At 38.4% G+C, this 25,901-nt stretch overlaps 1 protein-coding gene across 1 annotated transcript in view; it reads left to right on the forward strand.

Annotated features, from left to right (window-relative positions):
- rbpjl (recombination signal binding protein for immunoglobulin kappa J region-like) overlaps nucleotides 1-25,901 on the forward strand; it is a 64,478-nt gene that overhangs the window by 25,575 nt on the left and 13,002 nt on the right. Inside the window, exons 7-8 of the mRNA XM_039735948.1 lie at nucleotides 6,310-6,422; nucleotides 23,159-23,299. Coding sequence (XP_039591882.1) covers nucleotides 6,310-6,422; nucleotides 23,159-23,299 — 254 coding nt within the window. The remainder of the gene's footprint in view (nucleotides 1-6,309; nucleotides 6,423-23,158; nucleotides 23,300-25,901) is intronic.

Below are 25,901 nucleotides of genomic sequence, written 5' to 3' on the forward strand. Positions count from 1 at the left end.
TTGTAGGAAGCAGGTCTCTAGCTGTTAAACTTCTATGAATGTAACTAAGGCACAATCATTTTAAGAAACAGATTAATTTAACTTATTGAACTTATTATATTATTATTATATTACTTATTTTACTCTGTGTAAACTCTGTTTAGTTGTTTTTACTATGTTTTAATCTGTTTTATTTATTGTATTTTATCTACTTATTTATTATTTTGTCTTTGTTTAAAATTTATTTTAGTCTATGTTCAGCACTTTGGTCAGTGGCTGTTGTAGGTAAAGTGCTTTATAAATAAAGTTGACTTGACTTGACTATTGAAAAACACAAGGATTATAGAAATATGATAACTGCATATATATGTTGACATAAAAGACAGAATGCAGACAGAGTAGACAAACATATAACATAAAGAGGCTGGCTGTTTACTAATTATTTAACGTTCTAATTTATCTTGGCACAGATAAATAGTTTTATGATTCAAGAAATTAATGATGACGTGTGATGTTGTGTGGAGATGTTGCTTTATTGCTGTCTTTAGTTCAAGTGGAAGATTCTTCTTGCATTGGAGTACACTCTTCCTCTTTGCTTTGTGATCTTTTACCTGTGGTGTGCAATACTTTCCTCAGTTAGGCCATTTGCTGCGTCATCTGCAACTCCATAGGGAAAAGCATTACTCCTTCTGACATAAGAGTTAAGATGCTGAAGTACCTTTCTTGAAATAATACCTGCTTCTCTGCCCTTTTCAGACTGGTTTCAGTGCTTGGTTTGGCAGATTGGATCTCAGCTTTTAGCTCATCTAGAGGTAACAGCTTATTGGTTTTCTGGTTGGAGTGAAAATTAGTTTCTGAGACTTTCAGTTATTTTTGGAGTATGTGCTCAGGAGTGAACTTGGGAAGAGTGCCTTAGGGAATCCCCTGAAATTTTCCTCAGAGTACTCTTGAACTCTGAGAGAGCCAGACAGAATTTTTAGGATAGTGTACAGCAGATTTTAAGGGAATGTATACTGTACCTTCTACTGATTGGATTAAAGTCACTTCTAATTAAAAAGTTAGAACCTGCTCATAGGTGAGTTGTTTTTTCCATCCCAGTTGGCATTTCTTGAGTTATAGGTTTTTGCTCTTGCTTGAGTCCATTTCATGCCTTCTGACTTTATCTTTTAGCTTGGATGTAAATTGGGGAAGGTGCAGCTGGATGCCTGCTAAATCTGCTTTCTTAAAAGGCCTGTTGTGCCACTAAAGTCTAGCAGAATGGCCAAAGTCTACTTTATCCTACACTACCCTCTAATCTTTAACTTTCATTCTCTAGTTGGGTCTCTAGTTGAGATAAGATGGATTAGGGTGAATTGGGGTCAGTTGTTTTATTGTACTTATATCATTATTTTGTCTTGTATTTTCTGTTATGATTCAGTTTTCAATTTAAATAATAGTCAAAAAATGTATTTTGTTGAAACAAAGAAAATAATCTTCTTAAACAAGTAAACTTATATTACTGATTAAACTGTTCTCCAGAACTTCTTTAATACAGTCTTTCATAAACATTTTTTTAAAGAGAAGATAACATATTCAATCTGCCTTTTGGTAAATGAACATCAGCTAATTAATCTTTGGCACACTGTTATTGCCTTTGAAGGGTAAGGCTTCTGGTTGTGCGAAAATCTGAACAGCACAAAGGAAATTGTAGGGAACTGTTTGAAGTTAGCATTTATCACTCCTTTAAATACTCTGAAAGCATACATGACTCTGTGAGTGCATCAGAGGGGTAGTGCAGCACATCTACTTCTGACCACCCATCTAAGCCTGACTGAATCAGCAGATTTGAGAAAAGGCTTTTTATATATTTGTGGGCACAGAAGTTAAAACCAAAAATGTGAAATAAAGATGTGCTTTGTGAACGAACAGACAGGCCACACAAGACAGAGATCTTAAATGTACGTTATAGAAATACAGAGAAACCCAACCATCAGGAAAATGTTGCCAATAACAAGATTCTAGCTGCTTTTTTGCATGATGGTGCCAATCTATGAATGTTTAGCCTTTATCCTGGTTAATTTTACATACACTTAACACACATAATCCAGGACAAATTCTGTTTGGGGGTATAGACTTCAGGGTTTGCTGCCATTAATTAGAACATTAGAAAAAGCTTAACAAGAACAGGCCATTCAGTCCAGCAAAGCTCACCAATTCTGTTCTACAAATGTGTCACATACATATTAAAAGAAACTACCCCAAAAAGATGAAATTATACAAAATCAGGTACACTAGGCACAGAATTTAATAAGTTTCTGAATGATCTAAAAAGTTTTTGCACAACCAAAGCTGGGGATTTTTGAGTGACACCACTTTTCTTCCTGCTTGTTGGACCACATGAAGTTATAATATGGTGTATGCCTTCTATATATACTGCTCAACAGAATTAAAGGAACACCTTTTAATCAGAGTATAGCATAAAGTCAATGAAACTTATGGGATATTAATCTGGTCAGTTAAGTAGCAGAGGGGGTTGTTAATCAGTTTCAGTTGCTGTGGTGTTAATGAAATTAACAACAGATGCACTAGAGGGGCAACAATGAGATGACCCCCAAAACAGGAATGGTTTAACAGGTGGAGGCCACTGACATTTTCCCTCCTCATCTTTTCTGACTGTTTCTTCACTAGTTTTGCATTTGGCTACAGTCAGTGTCACTACTGGTAGCATGAGGCGATACCTGGACCCTACAGAGGTTGCACAGGTAGTCCAACTTCTCCAGGATGGCACATCAATACGTGTCATTGCCAGAAGGTTTGCTGTGTCTCCCTGCACAGTCTCAAGGGCATGGAGGAGATTCTAGGAGACAAGCAGTTACTCTAGGAGAGCTGGAGAGGGCCATAGAAGGTCCATAACCCATCAGCAGGACCAGTATCTGCTCCTTTGGGCAAGGAGGAACAGGATGAGCACTGCCAGAGCCCTACAAAATGACCTCCAGCAGGCCACTGGTGTGAATGTCTCTGACCAAACAACCAGAAAGACTTCATGAGGGTGACCCAAGGGCCCCATGTCTTCTAATGGGCCCTGAGCTCACTGCCCAGCAGCATGCAGCTCGATTGGCATTCGCCATAGAATACCAGAATTGGCAGATGCATCACTGGTGCCCTGTGCTTTTTACAGATGAAAGCAGGTTCACCCTGAGCACGTGACAGAAGTGAAAGGGTCTGAGAAGCCATGGAGAACATTATGCTGCCTGTAACATCATTCAGCATGAGCAGTTTGGTGGTGGGTTAATGATTGTCTGGGGAGGCATATCCATGGAGGGTCACACAGACCGCTACAGGCTTGACAAAGGCACCTTGGCTGCCATTAGGTATCAGGATGAAATCCTTGAACCCATTGTCAGACCCTATGCTGGTACAGTGGCTCCTGGTGCACGACAATTCTTGGCCTCATGTGGTGAGAGTATGCAGGCAGTTCCTGGAGGATGAAGGAATTGATACCATTGACTGGCCACCACACTTTCCTGACCTAAATCCAATAGAACACCTCTGGGACATTATGTTTTGGTCCATCCAATGCCACCAGGTTGCACCTCAGACTGTCCAGGAGCTCAGTGATGCCCTGGTCCTGATCTGGGAGGAGATCCCCCACAACACCATCTGTCATCTCATTAGAAGCATGCACCGATGTTGTCAGGCATGTATACAAGAACACAGGGGCCATACAAAGTGCTGCGTACAATTTTGAGTTGCTGCAATTAAATTTTGGCAAAATGGACTAGCCTGCCACATAATTTTTTCACTCTGATTTTTGGGGCGTCTTTGAATTCAGGGCTCTGTAGGTTGATCATTTTCATTTCCATCAAACGATGTGGCATCATTTCGTTCCTAACACATTACCCAGTCTATATCAGTATAGATATCCAGTAGGATTTATTTTTTCCATTGAGATCTGATGTGTTTTTAAAGCGTTCCTTTAATTTTTTTGAGCAGTTTACTATTTCAGCTGAGATGCAGTCAAGTTTGCAAAGTGCAACTAAGCCTGTGCTCACCTGCTTCTGAATGAGAAGAAAAATGGAAAGCACAAATGAGGACTTTGTTTTGAGGACTTAATAATAATAGTAATACATTTTATTTATACAAGGTGCCTTTCAGAGAACTCAAGAACACCGAACAAACAATAAATAAATAAATAAAAACATTATAAACAACTTAAAACATCAGAAAAAAAACAGAAGATATAAAAATTAAAACCAAACAAAGCCACTGTAATCATAAAGAAAAAGCCATTTTTAACATATGCAGTTTAAGTTTACATTTGAAGGTTGAAAATGAGTTCATAAGTATTTGTGAGACTTGGCTTTTTGAAGCCTTTTTGTTGGTAGTGCAGTCATTAGTGCTGCTGCATTTCAGCTTTAGACTCCTGAAATGAAATCCCAAATTAATTAACTTTTTGGATCAAGTGAGCTCAACTCAACAAGTGAGCTGTCCACTACATTGGTAAAACATTTTTATCTTTCACACAGCAAAAGAAAGGATACCGTCAACTGTAAGATGCAAGAAAATTGTGGCCTTTAACACTAGAATTACCAGAGCCTACGAAAAAACTCATAAATCCGTCCCACCTTAAATCGCTTCTTAAATCCCTTCACACCTCTCTGCCAGCGTCCTTTGTCCTCTAAATGTGCTGATAAAGAGAAGCTAGAAGCAGCCGGCTATTCCATCCCGCCACCAATTTAGAACGTGCACGAACTTCTCTCAGCTCATGCCTTGATTGAGTATCTGGGAGTGAAGTGAAGTTTTAGAGTGGAAATAATAGATCGTTATTTGAAACACACGCATTTCATGTCTGTTCCGTTTTTACAGTAATCTGTGTAAACACATTGTTAAAACAGAAACGTTTTTTATATTCTAGTAGTAGATGACAAAATGTAGGCATAAACTATATAATGTATGAAGCCTGAAGTCCAAATATCAAAGGTACAAATATAACATAACAATTGCTCTTTTATTCAAAAATATAACTGCAGAAACAAAAAGCCGCCTTAACATGCGACATTGACACCCATTTATTATAATTGCCTCTGTGGTGCAATAGAATCAGCTGCCGCCTGGGAATCTAAAGGTTGTGAGTTTGATCCTGCACTACTCCATTTTGAGAAGTAAACTGTTCTTATTCTTACTATCTTAGAACAAAAGCATACATTTGATTTCAGTCTGTAACAGCCGGTGTAATTTATGATCCTTGTAAAGGTTAGCTTTGTTTGTTTATTTTTTAAATTCACTTTTCATTCTCTCAGTTGCGTTCAGAATCAATCCATACAACCCCATCTCACACTGCTGTTTTCACATAAAGACGCACTATAGCTCTGCAGTGTACCACGATGCATACTAATGCGCCCACCAAAGGGTTCTGACACACAAACGCTGGTGAAGCTGCCTTCTTCGTATCTCACCATCACTTGATTTTCTTTTTGTTCAGTTTTATTGAGTGTTCCTGCCAGTCCCCGCATGTTGCTGTATGCTGTTTCTTTTGTACTCCAGGACATGCAGAGGAGAGAATGGTAAAGAGCAGTAACTTCGGCGCTATATGCAATAATCAGACACTCCCCATCTGCCCGTGTTGCTCAAACACAGGAACATATGTTGGTGTAAAAGTATAACAAAAGTGCACTTTTATTCAAGTGCACTTTTTCCATCACCTTTTCCTGTAATAGGCAATGTACACACTCCTCTCTATGCTGTGGTTTCTATTACACACCTGAAAGAAAGAGACAATATATGTGAAAACATCATCGCACTAATGCAATATTATTTGAAACGAACAGCGTCAGACCGGGTGTGAATTTATGCAGGAACTGGAAATTCTCTGATGTGGGACCTTCCCCCAGGGAAGAAAGTACAGTGTCAGGTGCTCATTCAGTGTAATAGGAACCATAGCAGAGAGAGGTGTGTACACTGCAACAAGTACACGTGTCGTAAATGTGGGATGGGTGGTCCTTGGGTATGTGTGAACTATTAATATTTGAATGTGATGATTTTATATTGCACAGAATGGAAATCAGCACTTCTTAGCATTGCACCATGCAAGCTGTTGTATCAATCGCCTACTGTAACTTGCTTTCTTTTTCCTTCGGTTATACAGGCAGTCTTAAATAAAAGTTTTTTCGTAGGCTCTGGTAATTCTAGTGTTAACCTTCTTATAAATTGAATTAAAAAAGTGTGTGTGTGAAGCTCTGTTAATATTTTTTAAATAAACGGTCAGCACCTCAATCTATTGAATTGTTTGTTCTTAGAAACAGATCATATTATCTTCAGGCTAAAGTACAATTAAATGGTTTATTTTTTCAGTTAATGAGGATCCTTCTGACACTGGAGAGTTTCCATTGCGGGATGGTTACATTTGCTATGGCAGTGCAGTTAAGCTGGTATGCACAGTCACAGGAGTTGCTTTGCCTACCATGGTAAGTTTGATTAGATTTTCCTATTTCTGAATTGATACAGAAATTTTACAGGCAGCATTGGATCTTCTCTTAGCCCTCATTATAATTAGAAGTTAGATTTTGTAATTTCCTTTTCCCAATCTCCTTGACTTACATTGGGGTCTCTGAGGCCTAGGTCTCTTTCTAATATGTCCATTCTAACATTCATACATCCTGTCAAGCTTGGGTCACAAAGCTGCACAGGAGCACTCAGGGTTTTCCAAGAGACAAAAACTTGAATCCAGAACAGGTGAAACAAACACAAATCTCAACTGTTGAACTGGTTGCCTCGGCTCCACCTCCTGGTCAAAAGAACACACAAAATCTTCCTCTTCAAAGGGGTACGGCAGCACGGGTGCCCCGACTGGAGCAGAAGGAGTCTGGGGGAAGAGAGACAAGGCAGTGAGACACTAGGACAGCTGCAGTGTGGTCTTTTAAATTTTTCATAAAGTTTCATAAAGTGCGACAGGAGCCTCCACCTGCAGCTATAGTCATTCGCATACAAAAGTAGCATTGCACATGTATTTTGTCAGCATGCCCATGTCGATCAAACACAGGAAGCTCTGCAGTTTACTTATGAGTTTACGCTGTAGGAAGATAAGTAAATAGATCAAGGTAAATAACATTCTGGCTTTTATATAAGTAACATATAAATGTTTTTATATAAAGACCATCACAAAACATAATCACAAACAGAACTTTGCACGATACCTTGGCGAGCTCTATAACCCATGCTGTTTTGTTGAAGGACAGGTGTTTTTTCTAAATAATTATATATTATTTACCCTATACAACTCCAGGAACCTCACACAGATAAACAAGGCTTGAGCTGGGAGAGTTGAGCTCCATCGGTAAGGGGGATGGGACATCAGTCTGTTTGCAGCTTGTGCTGATCTACACATTTACAAAACAAAAGACACTGATGGAGAGGTGTGAAGGGATTTAAGGTGGGCTGGGATTACAAGCTTTGTTGTAGGCTTCAGGGATTCTAAAATAAAATACTAAATGTTAAAAATGTTTACCATCTCTTGCCCTATGTGTACCTTCAGTACCTTTCCTACATATTTGCATGTGCATAAACGTCTCTTCACTGGCACTCCATCTCCCAAACGTGTTCCAGTAAAGCCTGCTCATACTCTGCCATGATGTTCTAGACCCCTTTCTCACCTTCTATCCATTTTTATACTTTCTGTCTTTGAAGACAACTCTCTTCGCATGAGCCTTTGTTCCTCCATGAATGTCTTACACTTACACTTCCTCTTTTGTCAAATCAACAAAGCCAAACTAACGAATCACACCAAAGTCAAAGTGACAAATGAGATTGCTCTGAGGGACTAGACACACAAACCTTATTTTGTGTATCTAAAGATCCCTGCAGCTTCTATGATACTGCAATTCCTCTGTAAGCTGGACGTGGGTCACTAGACCATAGATGATGTGTCACTTGCTCACAGATTCCTCTAACAAATGCCTCCTTATCTACTCTTAGAACCTCCTCAGCCATCAATCTAAGTTCCTGGTACAGACCAGAGCTGCCATCAAACCATGCGCTACAACTCCTCTCAATGATATCCAGGGTGATCTGCGAAATGAAATACCTCCTTCTGGCTAAACCAACACAACCCTCAGTTACCTTCTGGGTCTTGTCACGGAAGGTCTCCCACATTAGGATAGGCAGTTGCACTAAGTCTGCAAGTTCCTCACACAAACTGCATGCAAATTCATCTTGTAGTGTGGCCAGGTTCAGCCTTATTATGAAATACAATGATAGATTGTCCTGATTCAGTTACTGTCCTTGTAAGAACAAGAAATAATCCAGAAGAAATTCTTTTGTAATTTTTAATAGAAATGTATCTGTCAATTTAGAGCAAAAATCCAGCATCTCCAAAGTTAGGAATTTGCATAGCTCATCAGTTCTTATCTGGCTCAGGTCAGCCAGGTAAACATAACTTTAAACATATATTAATGTTCCACTTGTGTAAAGATCCTCTAAGCTCCCAGGCACAGAAATCTGCTAAGCATCCACTGATGAATTCATCCACAGCCGTTCCTCTTCACTTTTGCTGCAATCATCCGTATTCAATAAAAAAAATGAAACTACCATTCTTGCCAGATGGTATTCAAGTTGATTTCTGGTGATATTAAAAAACAAAATAAAATGGCTCTATACAGATGAGTGATATTGGAATTCCCCTCTAGCTGGCTTTTTGTGCATACTTAGGTGAGTTTCAGGAACATACTGGTACATACAAATTGATAGTTTTTTGACAAAAAAGATAATAAATACAAATCATAACAGCATAACAGAAAAATAATTTAACAATCATAAAGCAAAGCCTGAAATAAAGATAATGTGGGAGATTTATTTGACAAAAATATAAACTCATGACAATTATGTCCTGTAAATTAATTTGTGGAACCCCTCCATTCATCCATCATAAAACTTTCATCCTCATGTTTCATCTTTCAGGAGCTGTAGCGTCAGGCTGAAGGCAGAAAACCATTCTGGAAATAATAAAACCAGTGTTACAAATATTCATACAGGACACATTTGCACATTAATTATAAATATTGGCAAATAGGATTAGGCAGTTTTGCATTGCAGACACTTTAACTTGTGTCTACTGTATTTTTTTTTATTTCTCAAAGTTACCCCCATTTGGCCATGAGAACCACTTAATAAATCAACATTTACAACTCTTGATGCATATTGTCTACTAAAATGAAGTCTGGGTTTTAACAATGTAGTATTAGCTGGATTTGTGCAAACTGTTTCTTGAACTCAGACACTGATTCTTTAACTGACCATGGACAAAAAAAAACCTTGTGGGTGACCTTGAACCTATAGAAAAGAGGGTTGGGGTTCCTATGACATTCCAAGGTTTAAAGGCTGTTAGTATTAAAAAACACATTCACAAAATAAGATGGAGAAAGTATCTCCCTTTAACATGTAGCTGAAATGTTGAGTGTCATGGACTACCATGGGGAAATGTGATAGGTTTTCCTCACTAATCATTAGACTTTGGCGAAAACATAAACAGACAAACAAACAAATTAATAAAAACACCCTATAAATTGATGCTTCACCATCAAAGTAAAGATGTTGTTCTCTGCATGAAATGTGGTGTCAGCTTTGGTCTTCCACTTCCACTTCTTCAAATTTACTGGTTTCATAGTCTTTCTCAAATCTTTTAAAAAATTGTACTTTTGACTTAAGCTTCTGTTTTCATTTTCCATTCTCCTTTGATATCATGAATTTTTAAAATTTGTTTTTAGTATTCGTTGTTATGTACACTTTCATCAGAATTACTATAGGCTTTATGTGATTTTGTGTAATGAGTCTTGTAATGACAAATGCAATGCATATGTCTCTGTTTTGAACTTTCTGCATCACAGATCAACAACTCTTCCAGCTCAACTATCCATAATTGGCTTTATCCTGTTCAGTTAGTAAAGAGCTGGCTGGGGAGTTGCTCCATGAGGCAGTTCCTCTTGTTCTACTGTCTTTGTTCTTTTGTTTCTTGCTTTGCCACATGCTCCTGCATCTTATTTGTGTATGTACCAGTTTACCTGTCAGCTTTTCTTGTTGGGTTTTTGTTTAGTTAGCCATTACAGGTGGAGTACTGGTGGTAGTGGTGGGGGTTGTTTTTGTTCATTTTACCATACTTGCTTTTTCATTATATCAATAAAAATTTGATCCCAAAAAAAAAGCAAAAGATCACACTCTGAAATTCATAATACATAATGCTTAGAATTGAAAAAATCATAAAGCTGGGAAACCTGAACATAAGCAAAATAACCCAAAAATGACCAAGAAGAGAAAAAGCAAAAAAAAAATCTAATTTTCTGAGGCATACTAGGTCCTTACATAAGTGATAATTGAGCTGCTTGACTCCACATAAACAATGAATAACAATTATAAAATCAAGTCAAGTTAGGGAGCATGCACTGGTAAAGTGTGTTGCCGCACCCACTACACGATGAAACAACTGGTTCCTTGTTTACAACCCCCCAGGCAGACACGCGGTCCAGTCCCACCCTCCAGAAATGACCCTCTACTTGTTACGTGGTGTTATGTGGGCGACCCTTTGGTCTGGTCCAGCCACTCGGGTCCCCAACAATGAGGATCTTACTAGCCGGATCACCTTTGGGGAAACACACCACATGTCCACAGTATCGTAACCGATTTGGTCTCGTCCGATGCAAGAGATGGACGTCTGAAGAGGAGCTCCGCTAGCAGCGGTGTTATTTTTCATATTATTTGCTTATTATCCTGAGATATCCTGTATTTATTCAACCCGAGAGGGACTGCTACAGTATATGTAAGCACATATAAACATGGCTAAAAAGAAGGGGGGTCCGAAAGAATCGAAAACTAAAGCTACACCCAAGCTAAGATCAGCAAGCCCTAGTTCAAGATACGGCCTTTTAGAGACAGACCTGGATCAGATGGGCGAAAGTACACACTCCTCGGGACCACGGTCCGCTACATTGTCGCCGGCTGAGAGCGAAAAGGGGAGTGAAGGTACGATTGTGAGTGCAGATCTCGATAGCTCGCCGATCGGAGAAGATCACCTGAAACTGGAAAAGGCCTTGAAGTCCGCGGCTTCAATTACTCCACGCGAGCCGGGAGCAGCGGTGACACCGGCTACAGTAGAGTCTGCTGCTTCATCTATGGTACAAGAAAGCACAATTGAAATGTCTAAACTGCAGGTGATGCTCGCTGAGCTCATGCAAGAAATAAAGAAAAGCGAGAAGGCTAATGAGAAAGCAAGGGTAAAGGCAAATGAAAAAATGAGACAGGAGGTGAGACAGGAGTTGAAACAGGCAAATGAATGGCTGCAACAGGAATTCCAGCAGGCAAATGAAACGCAGTGGCTGGAATTGCAACAGGCTAATGAAAGGCTGCGACAAGAGATGCAACTTGAGCTGCGACAGGAGCTGGGTAAAATTGAATAGCACATTCAGGAAAACTCGGTTAAACTGAGCACGCTTACTGATCAATTGGAGGATCTCAAGGAGACATTCACGACTCGGATTGAAATAGCTGAAAATTTAGCTGCCAGTGCCGACAAAAAAGCAGTAAATGTCAGCTCCGAATACAAAAAACTCGGAGACAGACTGGCTGCTTTGGAAGATGGAAGCAGAAGGTATAATGTCAGAATTGAAGGTCTGCCTGAGAATTGAGAAAGTTCAAACCCTGTGAAATTCGCAGCTGAACTTTCTTCTAAAATAATTGGGGACGACTTTAAAGCAGAATCCGAGATAGCAGCGGCTTACCGCGTACGTGGATCAAACAACGTTAGACCCAGACCATAATTTTTATATTTTTTTTTTTATAATTCATTTTGAAAGATCATCATTTTAGCTAGACTTGATGGCACTCCTCAGAAACAAGGAAGATATTATATATGAAAATAACCACATTCGTATCTTCCCTGACTTCTCCCCAGCAACAGCTACTAAACACGCAGCCTTCTACAACATTAAACAGTGGTTATGGCAAGCCAGCGTCAAATACAACCTCTTGTATCCGTCAAAACTGGAAGTGGAATGGCAGGGTCAATTCTATGTCTTCGCTAGCAAGGAAGAAGCAGAAAAGGAATTAAGAAAGCTGATCCCGGGAATATTCTGATACATAATAGTGAGTCATGGCGGTTAATGATAAAGCAAGGATTAATAATCTACTGTCTGATCTATTTGTTTAAAATACAGGTTTTTATCAGCATATATTGTCATATATTCTCATTATTACTTAGTATTACTAGGGCGCTATCTGTTTATGTTTTACTTTTTCTTTTTTCTCTTTTTTCTTTCTTTTTTTTTTTTGTAGCTAATTATTTCATCTCTACCCTAAATGAGACTGTTCAATATCATACCCTTGGTTTATTGTTATTGCTATTACTGCATTAAGACTTGCTATGCTTATTCTGGACACATTTTTAACACCATCCCCCGGGTTTATTATCTAGGTGTATCATCTTAATGCACTAAAATTGCTGAAGACTATATATATATTTTAAGCGCAAAATTCGTTTTTTTTTTTTTGTTTTTTTTAGACTATATTGGTAATAGATATCTCTATCTTTTAACCCTAAAACGCCGCTGTATGGGGGCTTGTTTTACTTTGGACGTGCTCTGTCTCTGGGTATGTCAGAGGACTGGGACTGTGTGAAGTGGACTTTAGCCTCACTTGGGGAGGCAAAAAGGCAGGGTGGGGGGTTATGGGGGGAGAGAAAGAGAGCGGGCTTGATCTATACCTAATCTATCCTCTTAATCTTTATAATTATAACTACCAACGTAATAATAAGGTGTATGGCAACAACTCTAGGGGAAATAGGAAATTAAGGCTGAAGCTGTCTCACTTCTAGTTAAGACTATAAAATGACATCAAAAACTTAGAATCAGTGTCTCCATGATGGGACAGTTAACTTCGTAAGTTGGAATGTTAAAGGCCTGAATCACGAATTAAAGAGAAAGAAAGTACTCTCTCGCTTAACAGGTCTAAATGCTAAAATAGTATTTTTACAGGAGACCCACTTAGCTCTTAACGTGCACACGTACCAATCCCGGGACATAACAACGGTTCAAAAACGTTACAGTAATGTGTGCATGCCCATCTGCCATGCATCTCGACACCCTACCCATCAAATGAAACTTCAAAGTCTCGTCTTTCCGATGATATAAACCATTTTGACACACAACAACCACAGCACTGACACTAAAGCCTTTTTTACAGAGAAGTACATACTTTTAAGAGTTGACTGTGCCTACCTTTGAAGACCCCCTGCAAGTCAAACATCAATATTTCCGAGCAGTATTGATCCCATTGTGTCCGTAAGGCTCCAGCGAATATAATCCAGTAAAACGATTTAGGTCCAAAACACACGATATATTCTCAAAGGGACAATAACTCCAGAAAACGTTTCATAACTTGAGACCACCTAAGTAATTTTTTTTCACTTATATTGCTCATATTAGACGTAATTTGTTTCTGTCGGCGATAACCATGCTACCACATGAAACACGGAAGTGTTAGCTTTCGAAAGACACCTAAGTTGGCCAATTACGACGGGTCTGGGGTTGACTGGCACCTCGTATAGCCAACCAGTGTCACAGAAAGCTTGCAGGGTGACGTATAGCTCTGAACTCTGGTAGAATCTACCAGTTTGATTGGACACTGTGACTGACACTCAAAACTTACAGCCAATGAGCAGCCGAGCATTTTGATATGTAACTTGCTATACTAACTTGTAAACAAAACGATCGGGGCTGCATGAAGGTGGCATTTGTGCCAGTCTGCAGAGTTGGTGCGTGGTTGTTTATTGTGATTTCGCCAAGTTTTTTCGCAGTTTAAATATGAATAAAAGTAGAAGTTTAAACGTAAATAAACGCTCGATTAAATAATAGATGCATGTACGCGTTGCAAAAGTATTCAACCGGCACACGGGAGGTATAATGGGAGAGAGCGACGTGCCGCCTTGTGCTTTCTGCTTGCTAGTGATTGCTGCCATCAAGTGGCACATGGAAAAACGCTGAGCTGTGTTGTAACAGTTTGTAAAAGAAATATATATAGTTTGTGTGCATTTTATAAAAAAAAAAAGTAAAAAATAAAAAATATAAATATATTTTTGGCCCATAACTTGTATTGACTATTTTACATAGAAATGTGTATTTTTTATTGTTTTTATTATGGAACATGAATTTCCATAACTAATAGAGTGACACTGTGTGTAGATATAGATTCCTTTAGGTGTAAGCTTTCAGTAGAGCCCTTATTGATATATGTGGGTTGAAGCATTCAAAAGTTATTACACTTTTCCATATGTTCCAAAATGTGGATAATGGTCCTCTAAAAGCCCCTGGGCATGCCCACATAAAAACTGGTGTAAAAAATGTCATTTTTACAGGTATTCTTTTCAAAATAATGAAATTTGAGTAGTCAACAAGTTATTCTGTTGGTACATAGTGTGTTTCTGTCCCCACCTACCTACTGCAGCTTTATTTTCCTTTATTTTCATAAAAAAACTTAGGCGAGAACAAAAAAATTCGTTTTTTTTGTGAGTTCTAATGTGCATAACTTTTGATCAGTCACACCTACAGTGATTCTGACTACTAAGGGTGAAACTAGAGAATGTTACCTTTACAAAGAGACCAAACATGTGTTTATACTCCAGATAGTTCAATAACAGCAATGATTCTAATTTGGAGAGGTCGAATTACAAGCGATTTAGCAAAAATGACCCCGAATGATAAGGGGCTAAGCAAGGATCAGTTCCGGCTGCAAAAAGACTGGACTGGTCAAATGTTCCATTCTAGTTTTACGAAGAAGTGTGGGAATTCTCATACATAGAACAGTACCATTTGTAGCATCAGATGTAGAATTGGATCCTGACAGGAGATATGTAATGATCATCGGAGACTTATCTAACTGTAAAATGATCTTGATAAATGTTTATGCACCTAATGTTGATGATAAAGAATTTATACAAAATTTATTTGCATCCATTCCCAATCTGAACACTCATAAAGTTATAATGGCTGGGGACTTTAATTGTGCCAAGAAAGTAGCAGAGATAAAAAGCAAAATTACTAAAATAGATGAAGAACATGCCAGACTACCAAGCGAGACTCTACATAGGAGGAGGCAGGCTCTACATTCAGAATTAAACCTCTTGACAACTAAAGAAACTGAACAACTAATTTACAAATCCAGACATCATTACTATGAACATGGAGAGAAAGCTAATAAGCTTTTAGCTCAACAAATTCACAAGCAAGAAGTGCGCAACACAATCTCGGTTAATCGCCAACACGAACGGAGATAAAATCGTCGAACACAAAAATATAATGCACACTTTCAGATACTACTATAAATCCCTATATACTACTGAGTTTAAAGAAGACAATACACAATCTAATGCATTTCTGGATACATTACAGATACCACAAATAGACACTTTTAGTGTGGAGGAACTTGATAAACCTCTGGCATTATCAGAATTACTAGATGCTATAAAGTCACTCCAAGGTGGGAAAGCAGCAGGCCCTGATGGCTACTCTGCAGAATTTTACAAGAAATTCTCCGCTCAGCTAGCTCCTCTCCTATTAGCAACATTTACAGAAGCCAGAGATAACCAATCTCTTCCACAAACCTTTTGCCAAGCACTAATCACTGTTTTTCCAAAACAAAATAAGGACTTATTACAATGTGCATCATACAGACCAATTTCACTTCTGAATAACGACGTTAAAATACTCTCTAAAATCATAGCTAGAAGGATGGAGAAAGTGCTCCCCTCGGTAATATCACAAGACCAAACTGGATTTATTAGGGGCCGACACTTATCTTCAAATCTTCGAGCCTGTTTAATGTAATATACTCACCAACTAAATCAAACACCCCAGAAATATTATTATCATTGGATGCAGAAAAAGCATTGACATGATTGAATGGAAATACCTTTTACTACATTGGAGAAGTTTGGGTTTGGCCCAACATTTGTGCATGGATTAAATTACTGTATACTAACCCAGAAGCTTCAGTTTGCATCAATAACATTTGCTCAGACTACTTTAAACTAGAACGTGGCACTAGACAAGGATGCCCTTGTCACCGCTGCTGTTTGCATTGCCATTGAACCACTGGCAATACATTGTCGAAATACTGATCAGATAAAGGGGATTAGCAGAGAAGGACTGGAACAGAAAATCTCATTATATGCAGATGATATGGTACTGTATATATGGACCAGAAAATTCTGTGCCTGCAGTCTTAGCAGCACTCACAGAATTTCAAAAGATCTCTGGTCTCAGAATTAATCTGAATAAAAGTGTACTCTTTCCAGTGAATTCTCAAGCATATAATATTAGATTAGATACCCTACCTTTTATCATTGCAGAACAGTTTAAATACCTAGGGTAAACATCACAAGTAAACATAAAGCTCTTTATCAACAAAATTTTCGTCTGCATGGAAAAAATTAAACAAGACTTGCATAGATGGTCAACCCTTCATCTCACACTAGCTGGAAGAATTAACACTGTTAAGATGAATATTCTTCCTAAGCTCCTTTTTATTTCAAAACATCCAATATACATTAATAAATCATTCTTTAAGCAATTAGATTCAACAATAACCTCATTTATTTGGAATTCAAAACATCCACGCATCAAAAGAGCGACCCTACAAAGACAAAAGGCAGAAGGGGCATGGCTCTACCTAACTTCCAGTTTTATTACTGGGCAGCAAATATACAGGCGATAAGAACCTGGACACAAATAGAAGAACATACACAGGCTTGGACCGCAATAGAAGTAAAATCCTGCAGTACTTCTTTGTATTCCTTGCTCTGTGCTCCAATAAACACACGTTATCGGCAATATACAAATAACCCAATTGTGCTCCACTCACTTAGAATCTGGAACCAATGTAGAAAGCATTTTAAGACGGAGAAGCTTCTATCTGTGGCACCTCTGCAAGAGAACCACCTCTTTCAACCTTCACAAACATATGCAGTTTTAATATCTGGAAAAATTTGGAATTAACTTGCTTAGAGATCTTTATATAGACAACGTCTTTGCATCCTATGAACAATTACATTCCAAATTTAACATTCCAGCTACACATTTCTTTCACTATCTTCAAATCAGGAACTTTGTTAAACAGAACCTTCCAGATTTTCCTCATCTTGCACCCTCATCCATGCTGGAAAAATATTGCTCAATCTCAAGGACTTAGACTCCATCTCTACAATATATAAAATCATTTTACAATCCCTCCTTTCAAAGATCCAAGAGGACACTGGGAAAAGATCTCTCAATTAATATATCAGAAAAGGAGTGGAAAGTAGCAATGCAGAGAATTCACTCAAGCTCCATATGCGCAAAGCACACAATTATACAACTTAAAATTATATATCAAGCACATCTGTCTGACTAAAACTCTCCAAAATGTTTCCAGGGCATGATCCAACCTGCGAACGTTGCAACCAAGTCCCAGCCTCACTGGGTCACATGTTCTGGGCCTGCACCAAATTAACATTATTCTGGACAAAATTTTAATTACCTTACAGACAGCATTGGTCTTACAATCCCTGCTAACCCATTAACAGCTGTGTTTGGGGTTCTTCCAGAGGGGCTTAAAGTGGAGAAAGACAAACAAATTGTGATTGCATTCAATACACTTTTGGCACACAGACTTATTCTGATAAACTGGAAGAACCCAAACTCTCCTCTTTAAGTCAGTGGGAAACCGATGTGTTATATTATTTGAAATTGGAAAAAATCAAATACTCAGTTAGAGGATCCGTACAGACTTTTTTCAAAACATGGCAGGATCTAATCAGTAATATTTTAAAATAAGCTCATAAAGCACAGAGAATTTATTAATTTAGTTTACAAGCCTTAAATTTCATGCCGTTTGGCTTGCTCTCTCTCTCAGGGGTGGGGATCGATCTGTTCTTAACTCAATTTTTCTTTTTGTAAAAACTTGATTGCTTTGTATGGATTGCAATAAAATTAATTTAAAAAAAAAAAAAATTGAACCCTGAAAAAAAGCAAAAGATCACACTCTGAAATTCATAATACATAATGCTTAGAATGTAAAAAAATCATAAAGCTGGGAAACATGAACATAAGCAAAATATCCCAAACCTGATCAAGAAGAGAAAAAGCAAAAAAAAAAATCTAATTTTCTGAGGCATACTAGGTCCTTACATAAGCCATAATTGAGCTGCTTGACTCCGCATAAACAATGAATAACAATTATAAAATCAAGTCAAGTTGGGGAGCATGCACTGGTACAGTGCATTGGCGCACCCACTACACGATGAAACAACTGGTTCCTGGTTTGCAACCCCCTAGGCAGACACGCGGTCCAGTCCCACCCTCCAGAAATGACCCTCTACTTGTTACGTGGTGTTATGTGGGCGACCCTTTGGTCTGGTCCAGCCACTCGGGTCCCCAACAATGAGGATCTTACTAGCCGGGAAACACACCACATGTCCACAGTATCGTAACTGACACTCCCTCACAATGCAGGTAATGTGCCTTATTCGAGACTCAAGGATTTTCCGGAGAGACAACATACTAAAGGAGTCCAATCTTTGTCTCAGGCCACTGGATAGCATCCAAATCCCGCAGCCATATAGCAAGATAGGAAGCATCAGGACTCCAAAGACCTGGGGTCTCATGCGTAACACCATGCGTAGAATTCACACTATAACATGACGTAAGCACAAAAACCGAAATGTGCTTTCGCACAGAAAAATCTAGATTCAGGAATCTGTGCGTACTCCAACTTACACGTTCTTCCGCTACATAAATCCCGGTCAGTGTGAAAAGTAACGCTCATGCATGTGCCTTCTGTCCCGCCCCAACTCCTCCCAAAATTATGCCTCTATGAATGTGCAAATCAATATAAATAGCTGTTAAGCTCAGCCTGTGAAAAGACAATGGGAAAAGCACGGGGGAAAATATAAGAATTTTAGCGAATACCAAGTGGAGGCAAGGAAAAACTTACTATTTGTTGGTTTAAACAGTGGTATAATCAACAAAAGGAAGTTGATCGAGTGACAGAGTGTTGGAGAAACTCAAAAGCTGAAGTCCACAAAGTCTCACAGTACCCAAAATAAAAAAGAAGTTGTCACATATTCAAGTCACCCTGAAAAGGTGAGTCGTAGCCCAACGTCTGAGTGTCATATGAAAGCTTATTAGGGTACAGAGAAAAAAAAAATAGGCACAGAGTGGGGTAAAAAGCAGGAAATGTCAACTTTAATCTCGAAATTTCCACTTTAATCACGTAGTTTATTTTGTCATTAAAGTAGAACATAATAAACTTCATCTTAAAATCAATAAATTTACTAGTTTCTCAAATCCCATCGTAACTAAAGTAACACGTTAAATGCTTTGTTTTGCATTTGATGTTCTTTGTGCTCTGTGTGTGAATCACTACATGGTTCTTAAATCGGGTTTCTCTTCCTCCAACAGGACACAGAATCCATTATATTCATGATATTACAGCTGTCTGAATAGTTAAAATACTGAGATGTATACATGATATCTTTCTCATGATGATAGGAATAAAAGCATGTTATTAAATATAGGAACATGGTGGCGGTACTGTCTCTTTCAAACGTACTTACCCCCAATTCCTGTCCTTTTCTTTCTCCAAATACCCAATCGCCACACAATCAGCACTGTAATAGACGTTAAGCCATCTGTAAGCTTACAATGATGATTCTTCAAAACTTTTAAGTAACATTGAAATATCTACGTAGTACGTTTGTAATTATTCTATCCATCTATCCTTCCAGCATACAGCAATCAAATAGGATCAATCTGTGAACTAGCTAGCGCTGCGGCAATGTGTCCTCACATGTTTAATTATTAAAATATACAGATTATTTAAATGAAGTTAGTTTAATCGGTATAATATAATCAACATTTTTTGCTGCATTTCATCTTAAAAATGAATCATCATCATACGTACATACGCGCTTTATAAAGTGGCGCAGGTTGTGCAATAATGTAACTGAAGTGCAAGTTTACAGTGAGGTAATTGTACTTATAAATACAAACAGTTCTACAAGGAGCACTTGATGGACTGATTGACTGTGTTTAAAGTTCTTGGGATGAAACTGTTTCTGAACTGGATCTCTTTGTATACCACATTGTCAGTGCGGCCCTCCGGTTGTAATATGACCAAGCTCTGCGCTGAGCTTACTCTTGAGCATGCAGCGTACAGTTGGCCATGTGAAAAGTAATCTTGTCTCAAATCTCACAGCTTGGATTGCTGCTGTCATAATCAGTTTGAGTTTCATGGTTTGTTTCAATTATGACAGTATTTGCAGGACTTGTGTTGAAGTGACATTTGGCATCTGTCAAGCGTTGTAAGCATACAACCAGTTTCATCAATAAATTCACATCCAGCTTTTGAGAGTTTAAACATTCATAAACATCAAAGTGTCCACTACTGAAATCGTCACCTGTGAATCTAAGATATTTAAGAGGCATTGGCGGTTGTCGAAAGGTGTAAAATATTTGGCCAATTCAGTACACTTGAAAGTGACAACCGAACAATTCAGCGGCAGCCATCAACTAACATGCAGAACCATAGGTGAAGGGCTTAAGTATTTCACTCTTATAGTGCTCCTGTGTTGTATAATTATCTCCTGTACCGTCATCACTCCACACCTTCAACTTGTCCCAGTCATTCAATACATAAGACACAATGTTCCTCAGGATATCAAGAGAGAGCCTGATATGGCCGTGCAATATGTAACAAAGAGAATGGAAAAGGCAGGCGGCACCTCCAGGCATGGAAACCACTCGGTAAGTGACAGTTCTTTGATCGATGGTGATCACCTTGATAGACATGTTAATGGAGGTACGGTTGGAACAATAAAGGAAATGGGTACCTGAACAATGAAAAGTAAGTCTAAAATACCTACACAATAAATATAATCATAATAAACGAACAATAAACCAGCAGAGAAGCCATGAGTTAAATAAAAAGGCTGTAGTTATCAGAAGGGAGATGTGAATCCTGTGGCGAAGCAAGGAAGGGAATGTAGAGACCGGATCGACGGACAGCCTTTAATAGGCAGGTAGCCAACAATGTGGGAGGCGTTGGGATGGGGGACCCAACGGCGCCTCTCACGGTGACCGAGCTGCAGGCTATGGATATATATATGTACGTAAGTAGGATTCAGTTAGTGTTGGGAACCCGCGTATCAAATTTCTTGAAGATGGGCCCATAAGTAACAAAGACCGTTGGAAAGTTCAATATGGCAGCCAGTGGCAGACAGTGGCGTCATACCACCAAAATAAGTATGTACATTGGTTTCGGTTAGTGCTGGGAAGCCGCCTACCAAATTTCGTGAAGATGCGGCCATAAATAAGAAAGTTCAACATGGCGGATGTTGTCGACGTTATGACTGTTACGCGTAGAATTTTGAAATGAAACCTGTTTATCTACCAAATTTCAGCCTTCTACCTACACGGGAAGTTGGAGAATTAGTGATGAGTGAGTGAGTGAGTGAGGGCTTTGCCTTTTATTAGTATAGATTCTCTTCCTGATCTGCTGCTGCTGTGATTCACCACTCAGATACAGTGATGTAAATACTCCAGGTGGTGCAGTGAGAGTAATATGGAAAAAGATGATTCGCTGTGGCAACCCCTAACGGGAGCAGCTGAAAGCAGAAAAAGAAGGTGCATTGAGAGTAACAACACTAAAGCAGTTATGGTATTTGGAATAATATGGCTATTCCCTGGACCATTATATTGTTACAGGTTAATTACAATCCGATTCATTACACTAATAAACAATATGCAGTTAGTTTCAGTGTATTTATAAAGCCGCGTCAGGAATGTGCATCTAAGAAAGAAAGGGTAACCACACAGGAACAATAGTACTGCTTTGACGCTGGGTGCCGCAGCTGGGTCTGCAAAACCGAATGGAGAACTTGCGTACAACAAGGTATGAGGTACCGTGGAAATGTATGTGGCTTTACGCCAAGTTTAGGTTTTATACATTGTGTACGCACCATTTATACATGACACGCCTGAACCTTCGTTCTTTTGCATAGATATCGAGAGCTCCACACACCCCTTTCCAGCAACCTCATGACCCCCCCATGCTCTACCAGTCATTCTACTGACTTGATAGGAAGAGTCACCAGAGACATGAATGTCACTGCCAAAGTAAGTAAACCTCTCGACAAGGTCAACACTCTCTCCGCAAACAGACACACTGCTAGTAGCTGTGCCCAAGAAGTCATTAAAGGCCTGGATCTTGGTTTTTATCCAGGACACTCGCAAGCCCAGACACTTAGACTCATCGCTCAGCCTCTCGAGCACCCCAATCAGAGCCTCCTTTGACTCCGTGAAGATCACAGCATTGTCAGCCAAGTAGAGATCCGTAAATCTTTCTTCATCAACAGATGCCCCACAGCTGCTGGACCCCACGACCTTGCCCAACACCCAGTCCATACAAGCATTGAACAGAGTAGGAACAAAAATCCCATCTGATTCTGGGGTTCGTTAGGGGTGTGTTCTTGCTTCTGTAATTATAAAATGGAAGCACAAAAATACTAAATGCAAAACAAAATATTAAATGAAAGAAATTACCAAATTGAAAAATCATTTATATAGACAAACATTACAAAATAAACAACCAAGAATAAAATAAACAAACTAAAATTAAAGAAGCTAAGATCAGAAATGAAGCTCTCATAAGGCTGTTACCTCAGACAGGCATGTTTTGTGTTATTATTCATGCAATAAGATTACGAGCTAGTATACCCCAGAATGATTTTTAATTGAACAAAAGGCAAAATATTTCATGATTTTTAAACTTGATAAAGGAAAATGCAATTATTTATTTTCATTTGTATTCTTGCTTTCCTTCTGGCTTATTGTTTGGAAATGAATTCATCTTATGTTATTTAATTAGTTCTCTGGAATTGCCATTTTCCACATTGACTTAGATCAGCAGTAGAGTTGATACTCTCAGATGAGTCCCACCACAAGGCCACAACCAATGCTGAGTAGAATTCATAATGAGAGATTATGAAAGATCCTGAGATTTGTGAAAATCAGAAGGGAAGACCAGTCCACTATATGTATAAATGTACAGTGTCACTGTCCATTATTCAGAGTACTGTATGATTTACTTTCAATTTTAGGTTGAAACAATGTCTTTGGTCTTTCTGCAGATAATCCGTAAGGTGAATAAGCAGCATGCTGTCCTAAATGTTGATGAGCCAGTGTCACAGCTTCACAAGTGTGCTTTCCAGTTCAAAGACAGTACAAGGATGTACCTTTGTTTGTCCAATGAAAAAATAATACAGTTCCAGGTGAGAAAATAAACAAAACATCTTTCCTTCCCACACCATTTCTATGGTTAACAAATTTAAAGGAACTGTACTGCCACACTTGGAATGTAGTTCATGAAAAGACAAATGTCACATCACCATAAGCATTAATTCAAAACAAACAGTGGCAAAACTGTGAAACTGGGTCATGTGAGATTTTATTAGAGACAAGGGGATAAATCAAGTAAAAGCACATTGTCTAGAATGCATACAATACTTTGGTGTTAGCCTAAAGAAAAGGGAAATAAACTCAACAACAGCCTCAAGATGAAATTGCAAGGGCTTCCTCAATCAACTGTTCTTGTAGGGACAGTACACAAAGTTTCCAAGAATTACCCCATTTGAGCCCAGATAGAACACAACTATTCTGAAAAACAGAAATAGAAAACACACTCAAAGAAAACTTGCACAGAAAAAAGCACAAACTCTGCAACATATACAGGAAATCACCAGCTAGGAACCATAATAATGTTAGATGTATATTTAAATTTTACTTCCATGTCTTATTCTAAAATGAGTATAATTACAGCACATGGTAGCACATTTGTGCTGCATGCATTTAGGTGTACACATATTCAGTACCTGAAGTACACACAGTTCAATTCAGTTTCATTTTTTATAGTACTTTTCATGAAGTGCAGAAACAGAACGCTATACCAAGTTGTCTAGTAAAATTTTGTAAATTATTACATTCTGAATTGGTACACATAAAGACATAAATTTGTTAAAACACACAGAAAACAAAGTAGAAACTGATTAATATACATGGAAACTAACAATATCTGTTCATTAATCAACTGTTGAACTATGGCCAATTGACAATGGAGAAGAGGAAAACAAAAACTCCAATTAGCAACATCTGTGAAGAAAATGATTTTCTGGGTGTCCACGGTCACTTATAACAGACACAGTCAAACATAATCAGACTCCTGGAGACTGCTGTCCACTGCCTTCTGGGCATTCTATGGTAGGACCTGTGCTGGCTTTCCGTCTGTACATAAGTAAAATAGTCACCATGTTGGCATAAACATTATGATTGCCATATAAATTTGGAAGGTGAACAAAAAGTTTCAGTACATAGAAAAGATAAAATTATGTACAAAGTGCTAATAAAAAGACTACCTCACATGCTATTATTAGCTTAACTGGGGACTGTTATATGAGTATGTCTCTCCCTAAGAAAAGAAGTCTTTGTTAAGGTCAACAACATATCAAGGATTTCTTGAGCACTGGATAGACCTGACAAAAGGATATGAGGCCTATTAAAATTCCCACAAAGCAGGCCATAACCTTTCCTAACCTGCTGAGATATGGACTCACCTCAGGCAGACAGCCCCAAAACACAACAGGCAGGCTTTGACCTGCACAAGCTCAAAATAGGAGTCTGGCTTTAAAAGTTTCAAATATACTTTAAAATGTTTAACATACAAAAAAATCCTTGCTAGGTGTTGTCCTACAATCAGGGGCTTGTAGTTATTTTTTGTTGTTTTTGTATTATATATTTCTGAAATTTCAATTATGTTTGCCTGTTATTTAGTAATTGTGTTCTGTAACTTTAAATGTGTGGCCGTTTTATGTACTTTGTGGCTGAAGCCCCAGGAGACAGAGCCACCCTAATATCACTGCTGCTGGGTCTGCCTTCTAGCTATATATTCAGCCAGGAAAGAGCGACTCAGAAGTGGAACACTGAGTTGTATTTGGAGTGTATTGTGAATATTGCATTTTTTGTTATTTTTATTCTGGTTTGTGGATTTTTGCATCTGTTTTGTGATTACTGTCACTGAATGATGTATTAGGGCTTGTTTGCTGTGGATTACCTTTTTAGACAAATTCCTTTGCTTTCTTTGTTCTGCTGAGCATTTTGCCTTATTCTGTGCTTTTGTTAATAAACCTTTACTTATTAAAATTCTTGTGACAGTTATCTCTGTACAAGCCAGAGTTTGACAGTCTTTTATCTCCCTTGTGAGACATTTTTATATATTGTGGGTCTTTCCTTGAATTTTGAACTTTATAAGCCAGCTCCCTATTTTGGGGCCTGCTTCAGCTCAAGCCAGCTGGTTTTGTTTGGGGTGTGACTAAGTTCAGTTTCATGGGTCTTTTGGAGGCCTCACGCACACTTTCACCATGTTTGTGACTCAATTAAACAACACTGGGGAGAGGAGCTGTACGACAATAAAGAAAGTATTTTTTATTAATAAAAGGTTTATTAAAAAAAAGCTCAGGCAAACAAGAAAAAGGGCAAAAATAAGGAAAAGGGGGTTAGTTTTGAAAAGGTAAATCAAAGCTAACAGGTCCCAATCCAAAATGCATTAAACAGTATCCCAAAACAGAAGAGAAGAATCTGAAATATAAAATAAAAGCTATACTTATTAGGCTCCAACAACAATCAATGAATCACTACTGTGACCTCCTCTCCCACTTCAATATAAAGGCATGGATGTCAGTGTGGCCCTGCCTCCTGGGGTTCCACCCACAAAATACAAGAAAAGCAGATCATTTAAAGACACTATATATTAATATGAAAAAATAACCATAACAGAAATCACATAAACACATGAAAAATAATTCAATAATGACCAAAACA

This window comes from Polypterus senegalus, chromosome 14 (genome assembly GCF_016835505.1).
Source record: "Polypterus senegalus isolate Bchr_013 chromosome 14, ASM1683550v1, whole genome shotgun sequence".
Lineage (NCBI taxonomy): Eukaryota > Metazoa > Chordata > Cladistia > Polypteriformes > Polypteridae > Polypterus > Polypterus senegalus.